General features: G+C 39.8%; 1 protein-coding gene across 1 annotated transcript in view; it reads left to right on the top strand.

Annotated features, from left to right (window-relative positions):
- The window catches only part of LOC125043469 (salivary glue protein Sgs-3-like), a 4,283-nt gene extending 695 nt beyond the window's left edge, over positions 1–3,588 (top strand). The window contains exons 3-5 of the mRNA XM_047639559.1: positions 115–179; positions 674–1,735; positions 3,191–3,588. Of these exons, the coding sequence (XP_047495515.1) occupies positions 115–179; positions 674–1,735; positions 3,191–3,315 (1,252 nt within the window). The 3' untranslated portion in view covers positions 3,316–3,588. The remainder of the gene's footprint in view (positions 1–114; positions 180–673; positions 1,736–3,190) is intronic.
- Positions 3,589–8,847: the final 5,259 nt, after the last annotated feature.

Below are 8,847 nucleotides of genomic sequence, written 5' to 3'. Positions count from 1 at the left end.
AACCAAAGTGTGGAGCAACACTGGGCAATATCAAGGTCACAGACCTTGACTTTGCTGACGATGTTGTTATCCTGAGACTCTGCAATCATTGGTGGCAACTCTTGATGCATTTAGCAATGAGACAAAGCCTTTGGGCCTAGAGGCCTCCTGGACTAAGACCGAGATTCAGGACTTATGGGGTCTGTAAGGGGAATCTGTTCAGTTGATTCATGCTTGCGGTGAGGATGTTTAAGTCACAGAGGGCGGAGATAACTTAAAATCACCGAGTTTAGCCAATAAGGTTGTGCTATGAGATACCAGATGTAGCTAGATGAATACTCATTTGTATAATTTGCTTGATGCCACTTCTTTATGATAAAGAAGTGTATAATAGCCGTTGAAATACTTAAAGGAAAAAGTGTTTCAATCGTGGATTCAACAAAACATATAGAAGTGGTGCTAAGTGTCTCCTTAAGTACCCTGAGACCTGTGGCGCATATCCTATGCACTACTGTACTGTAATACTGTATTTTTCTCTCTCTTTTAATCATTTATTAATTGATCTATTTATCTATTTTCAAGAAGGTTGCCAGGGCCGCTTAGATTTTTTGAATCTTTGTGGCCATGTTTGTGAACCATAAATCCAAGTGTTGATATTTAATGGATGATTTCACATATCTTTTTATCTCAACAGGGAAAACTACAACAACTAGGAAACCGTCAACAATTTCAACTTTGGGGACAACAACTATCACAGTTCCAACAACTACGAGGCCAACACCTATCATAGACACAACAACGAGGCCAACAAATATCACAGACACAACTACAAGGCCAACCAATGTCACAGTCACAACAACGAGGCCAACCAATGTCACAGACACAACTACAAGGCTATCAAATGTCACAGACACAACAACGAGGCCAACCAATGTCACTGACACAACTACAAGGCCAACCAATGTTACAGACACAACAACGAGGCCAACAAATGTCACAGACACAACTACAAGGCTAACAAATATCACAGACACAACAACGAGGCCAACAAATATCACAGACACAACTACAAGGCTAACAAATGTCACAGACACAACGAGGCCAACAAATGTCACAGACACAACAACGAGGCCAACAAATATCACAGACACAACTACAAGGCTAACAAATGTCACAGACACAACAACGAGGCCAACAAATGTCACAGACACAACTACAAGGCTAACAAATGTCACAGACACAACAACGAGGCCAACCAATGTCACAGACACAACTACAAGGCTAACAAATATTACAGACACAACTACAAGGCTAACAAATGTCACAGACACAACAACGAGGCCAACCAATGTCACAGACACAACAACGAGGCCAACCAATGTCACAGACACAACAACGAGACCAACAAATGTCACAGACACAACAACGAGGCCAACCAATGTCACAGACACAACAACGAGGCAAACAAATGTCACAGACACAACTACAAGGCTAACAAATGTCACAGACACAACAACGAGGCCAACAAATGTCACAGACACAACTACGAGGCCAATAAATATGACAGCCACAACAGGAACTCCTACATCCGGCCCAACGACCACAACAGGAACTCCTACATCAGGACCAACGACCACAACAGGAACTCCTACATCTGGCGCAACGACCACAACAGGAACTCCTACATCAGGCGCAACGACCACAACAGGAACTCCTACATCAGGTCCAACGACCACAACAGGAACTCCTACATCAGGTCCAACGACCACAACAGGTCCAACGACCACAACAGGAACTCCTACATCTGGCCCAACGACCACAACAGGAACTCCTACATCAGGCCCAACGACCACAACAGGAACTCCTACATCAGGCCCAACGACCACAACAGGAACTCCTACATCAGGCCCAACGACCACAACAGGAACTCCTACATCCGGCCCAACGACCACAACAGGAACTCCTACATCAGGCCCAACGACCACAACAGGAACTCCTACATCAGGCCCAACGACCACAACAGGTCCAACGACCACAACAGGAACTCCTACATCCGGCCCAACGACCACAACAGGAACTCCTACATCAGGCCCAACGACCACAACAGGAACTCCTACATCAGGCCCAACGACCACAACAGGAACTCCTACATCAGGTCCAACGACCACAACAGGAACTCCTACATCAGGCCCAACGACCACAACAGGAACTCCTACATCAGGCCCAACGACCACAACAGGTCCAACGACCACAACAGGAACTCCTACATCCGGCCCAACGACCACAACAGGAACTCCTACATCAGGCCCAACGACCACAACAGGTCCAACGACCACAACAGGAACTCCTACATCCGGCCCAACGACCACAACAGGAACTCCTACATCAGGCCCAACGACCACAACAGGTCCAACGACCACAACAGGAACTCCTACATCAGGCCCAACGACCACAACAGGTCCAACGACCACAACAGGAACTCCTACATCAGGCCCAACGACCACAACAGGAACTCCTACATCAGGTCCAACGACCACAACAGGAACTCCTACATCAGGCCCAACGACCACAACAGGAACTCCTACATCAGGCCCAACGACCACAACAGGTCCAACGACCACAACAGGAACTCCTACATCCGGCCCAACGACCACAACAGGAACTCCTACATCAGGCCCAACGACCACAACAGGTCCAACGACCACAACAGGAACTCCTACATCCGGCCCAACGACCACAACAGGAACTCCTACATCAGGCCCAACGACCACAACAGGTCCAACGACCACAACAGGAACTCCTACATCCGGCCCAACGACCACAACAGGAACTCCTACATCAGGCCCAACGACCACAACAGGTCCAACGACCACAACAGGAACTCCTACATCAGGCCCAACGACCACAACAGGAACTCCTACATCAGGCCCAACGACCACAACAGGAACTCCTACATCAGGTCCAACGACCACAACAGGAACTCCTACATCAGGCCCAACGACCACAACAGGAACTCCTACATCAGGCCCAACGACCACAACAGGTCCAACGACCACAACAGGAACTCCTACATCCGGCCCAACGACCACAACAGGAACTCCTACATCAGGCCCAACGACCACAACAGGTCCAACGACCACAACAGGAACTCCTACATCCGGCCCAACGACCACAACAGGAACTCCTACATCAGGCCCAACGACCACAACAGGTCCAACGACCACAACAGGAACTCCTACATCAGGCCCAACGACCACAACAGGTCCAACGACCACAACAGGAACTCCTACATCCGGCCCAACGACTACAACAGGACAACCAACCACAACCCAGTAAAAAATATGTATGTCCTGTGCAGTCGTATACAGCCATGTGCAGGTGGTTTGTCTTCATGTGTATTTCCCGGGTTTTTTTTTTTTTTTTTTTTTTTTTTTTTAATAGTTCAGTTTGTAATAACTCCAACAAGCAAATGTGTAATTTAACCCTGACTGAATGTTGATTATTTTGGTAATTAAAGAGATATAAATGCACTGAGGGAAAAGGTCATATATTGAACTCCCTCTCCTCATTCTGCACGGTTTTGTTTGAAATAAATGACACCAGCATACAGTATGAGTTTGTTAAGCCTCCATCCTTCAGTTTTACATGAGAAACACATACGAGTGCTTGAAAATCATGTTTCTTTTATCTATTTATTTGTTTATTTTACTTCACGCCATCAGCCATGACAGCGCCATCAACAGCAGAACCAACAACCACAACTGAACTAACATCCATAACAGCGAAGCCATAACAAAAGAGCCAACATCCACAATAATTGAGTCAACAACCACAGCTATTATTTTTAGTCTTTACTGCCGTCGCCTACCTGTTAGACGTGGATCACGAAACCAGTGTTCAAATACACGATAAAGAGGAATATGGAAAATGAAAAATAAGGAAAGTGAAAAATAAGTAAAAAAAGTAAAGCAATCGGCAAAAGATATATGGGCCATTCTAGAAAAGTTTCGGGAATGGCTGTTGATCGTTTACCACGAAACGACACTTTCAGCAGGCGATCCTTAGCCCGTATTTTCGCCAGATTTGGAATCGTTATCTCCGAATGACGCGAGAATTTGAATTTGTTTACCTTGTCGCACAAATCACCATAGGTAGAAAGGCCGATCCTCAAGAAACTGAGGTAACCTGTTCAAAAGCAAAAGTCGCACAATCAAATATCTTGGGCAATTGAACAATATGACAAACCTAAATTGGATATAAAACTCACTTAACGCGTAATAGGCTAGAACAGCTGGAGGAACATCACGAAAAAATGGCTACGTTAAGGGAGAAAATAATTGGGAGTTCTCTTATCCTGGCACCTGGCTTATTCATGTCCCTGGGTTTAGTGTTTTTTTTTCAATGTGGTATAAGTCCAGAGCTTATATATCTTTGTTCAGTTTTGGATGAATGTTTGAAATGTTATTTGATACACTACGAGTATCATGAGATATTTATCTTAGTTCTATATACGTTTATACTATCATATTTCCACATATTTTAAAAGACTACGGCAGGGCCATCAGGCACTTTCATTAGTTGCAAATGTAATTGCAATAAGCAGAACTTTGTTGTTTTAATGAAGGAATCATTCTTATTTTTGTTTGTTTACTGATTACAAGTTGTGAATTCCTTCATACTTTAGAGTCCTTAATATACTATAGTTATCATAATGCAAACAAGTGTTATAATATATATATATATATATATATATATATATATATATATATATGTGTGTGTGTGTGTGTGTGTGTGTGTGTGTGTGTGTGTGTGTATATATATATGTATGCATTTGTGTGTATGTATATTCAACCTATCAGATATGTTGGCCTTCAGCATGATTTTCCAGAGCTTCCAGACAGTCCAATATATCCACAGCTGCTGATATTTCTGAAGCATAGTATACACTGTTCAATCTTTTGTAATTTCATAAATTCACAAGGTTAATGGAAATATTTCTTAAGTACTGGAGTTACAGATAGACTAGAATATGTGGAAAGGGAGTGAAATGTATTTGGGAAATTATTGGGTATACAATATATATATATACATGTATCTATATGTAAATTAGGACGATAAATCTTTAAAATCAAGTATTATAACAACTCTTTATAAAATCCATTCATCTCTTAAAACCCTTCAGAGTAGTGCGTTATCAAGTGACGACCTCAACTCATGGCAAGCAAACTTACATTTATTTTGGCAAGAGATTGCTTTCCGATCAGGTAATTTATCCTAAAATTTTGTCCAAGAACTATAATGTCCAATACACATTAATAAGTTTGTTGGCCTTTGCCGGTGGGAAGCGTGGTGTCCTGGAGTCGCTAATATCAAGTTCGGTCGCACATGCCATAACTTCACTGAGGAAGTGAGTGAGTTATTTTTTTATTTATTTTTTCTAGATGTGGAAAACGAGTTTTATCACTGTTAAACTCTCTAAGGATATGCTAACTATGGCTGTCAACATTTATTTTACCTGATATATGTTATTATTCGGGGATGAGAGCCAATGTTTTCACATTTCCCATATTCAGCTGTCCATATATCAACAAAGCATAGATGAATACTCCAAAAGGCAGAATATTTATAAAAAGAGAGGGGAATAGCTTTTTTCGTAGTGTGGCCATGTTCCAATTTTTGCTGGACGCGAACGCCTGGCGAAGCTGAGGGGAATTTCGTGCTACGGAAACTAGACAGAGTTAGTCTTGATAACGTTAGGTGAAGGGAAAGAGGGTCTCCTGGGAGATCGTCCGTCGAAGAGTCGGGCATTGCCTGCTACATGTTTTTTTTTTTTTTTTTTTTTTTTTTTATAGTACGGCTTAGAGAACATTATGTAAAAAACAAAAAAACAAACGACAACTCTCTGCCCAAAAGGAAAAACGAAGAAATGACAGAAAATCGTGACTATATGCACAGACCGTTATCATTCGTTTCGACCAGTCGTTCCTAACCTTTTCTTTCCGTGGGCCCATACAGCATCTTACATCTTTTCAGGTTCAGTTTTACTAGTTATAAATAGTGTAATGCAACCAACACCATGGTTACACTGAAACAGCCAGAAATAATGAGAATTAGACGCCCTAGAGGTTGCATTTACCGATACAGTCTCAGATTACTAAGAACAATCTGTCAACAGAAAAAGATTATTCTAGTTAACAGTAATAATTCACATATAAGAAAATAATCTTGGCTGATAAAAAATAAAATACAAACAACTTTGTTTCTAAAATTCACAACGAAGGGGAAAAAAAAGGCAAAAAGATAAATCTAATGCATCTTATAATATTATATTAATTATACCATAGTAATACTATAGTTCTGTTACAACATATCACTTGACTGTATATATCATTGCAGAGGATTCACAAATAACAAAAATATTTATTGACCAACTATGGTCCTAAAGGAATGATGTTACACCTCATATCTTTCTGAACTTAATAGCATTTTGTCCTTCACAAACTCAAAACATACTCAATTTTCTCTTGTATAAATGCGCAATAAAAACTGGAAACATTGGTTATTTCACAAATGATAATTAGATAAACTTTCACTTGTACAACAGGTCACTGTTGATAATTCCCTTATATAGGAGTTGTTCCAGGTTCTGTACAACCCTGATATTTCAGAAGGAATGGCACTACTTCGCTATGCTTCTTCTGTATGAGTAACCCTCTGCCGTGGAGTTCTGGCTTATCGAAACAAACAAGTCTATGTCAGGGCTAACAAACGTGAAGATGATTGTTCTCTGTTTACACTCTGCTGACTGTAGGCGTACCAAATGTTCTGCCAACTGCAGCCATACCAACAATATAAAGATCTATGTTTCTCTTTGTGTTCCTAATTTCTTCAACTTACCAACAAAACGTAATATTTTTCCGTGTAGGAGTATTTCCATTATGCGTGTTACGCGATTCAGTTTCTGTTTTATGCAACTGCACATATACATTCCCATAATTACGGGGATGAGGTGAAATGTGCTGAATACCAGGTATTACGTGTTTACGTTGTTGTAACCATAGATAATCAGGTTTCGTTTTGTGCACGAAGACACTGAAAACAAATGGCGGTTACAAAGGTTGTGCTCCATGTAGGAGTTCGCAAAGTAACTTTGTTTGCAACATAAATAACTAATTGATTATAAATTAATAACTAACTATTTGTGACGAAATGCTATGCGGAGAACTGTTTTATTACTTAATCAGTATTAAATCTATCTTGTTACTGTTTAATGGTTCAACCATTATTTTCTAATTTCTGTATCACCCTCTAAGAATAATTCACGGTGATATTCTGATTACGCTTGAGGAATATTGGGGTTCGTTTGCGTGTAACATCATTTATAGGTCAACTGTACGTCATTAATAGTTGATCCCGTACCAAAGTTTAATCTATAGTGCGCATGCGCAATTGCTGCGTCCAGGACCAGCATTTAATCTACCTCTGAACCAGCATCAACTTTTAAGATAAAATTTTAATCCTGCAAATGCGCAGGATGGACCAGTTAACCCACCAACTCCATAGAGAACATGGAGTTGAGTTGCCACTAACTTTCATTCTTAACAATTGCGAAACAAGTTCTGACATTTCATGCCAAAGATATATGTGAAAATACATCCGTATGTATTTTAAGTTGTGGGGTATTCAAACTCCAGATAAAACCCTCAACAGTGAAAAGAAAAACGAATAGAAAATCTCAGAGAATTTCAGTTTACAGACATTGAAAAGGCAACGTTATTTCCTGGTTGAGAAACAGTCCCATCTTATGCAATATATTAATGGAATAAATTTTGAATACATTTTTTTGATTCTTTAAATTATAGTTAACTGTAATATTTCTTGAATATTTGTTATCATGATCCTCGACGGCAACACCCGGAAAACATTACCCTATAAGTATAAGTAAGATATGTAAGGGAAAACCCGAATATGAATTGATGTTACGAATATTTTATGTTTGTCGCCTTCAGTTTAAATATGTTGTAGTGGGTGACTGCCAATCATTATTACTGAAGCACTAGCCCTTTCAAGTAAAACTGCAAATCTGATAATCACACTGATTCGTGTCTAGCATCTTCGGTACAAGTACTGTAGATCTGGGTTAAACTTTAATACGGAATTAACTTTATTGGCAAGTACAGAAGATGCCTGTAGCCGTGCTATTCTTGGGAGGCTATGTTACCTGGACAACCAAACACTGATGTCTGTATATTCACTCTAGTTTATTGTATAATAGAAAATAAGGATCTTTTCCGTTTGGCGTACAGCGCTAAAATTAATTTTAATATAGATTTTCTTATGTATTTTTGTCCGTAGAATCCGAATATGACAACCGTTTTATGGAGAAACGAACCTAACCTAACCCCTAACCTAACATAACATAACCTAACCCAACCCAACCCCTAACCTAACCCAACCCCTAACCTAACCCCTAACCTAACCTAACCCCTTGTATATAATACTGAATATTACGACTTTTTAAAGTTTGAATTCCTTCAGTAATAGATAGGAAGAAAATAACTTTAAAGGCAAATAATTCAAAAAGTGTTAATTTCTCCAAAAAAAAATGATGTGATATTCTGATTCTACGGACAAAAATACATAGAAAAATCTATATTAAAATTACTTTTAGCGCTGTACGCCAAACGGAAAAGACCCGAAAATAAATACTATTTAAGAAAACAATATTTATACTGCATGAATGTGTTTAATAATTCCATTTATTTTTAATGTAGTATATCCAATACTGATATTAATAAATACAAAATTGTCAAGGAGCCTTTCCTTTATCTTTGGAATCGGAAAATAGTATATTAGAATAAATCCAGT

The sequence above is a fragment of the Penaeus chinensis genome, chromosome 34 (genome assembly GCF_019202785.1).
Source record: "Penaeus chinensis breed Huanghai No. 1 chromosome 34, ASM1920278v2, whole genome shotgun sequence".
NCBI classification, from domain to species: Eukaryota; Metazoa; Arthropoda; class Malacostraca; order Decapoda; family Penaeidae; genus Penaeus; species Penaeus chinensis.
The sequence above is the reverse complement of the archived record's forward strand: the minus strand, read 5'-3'. Positions and strand labels throughout refer to the sequence as shown.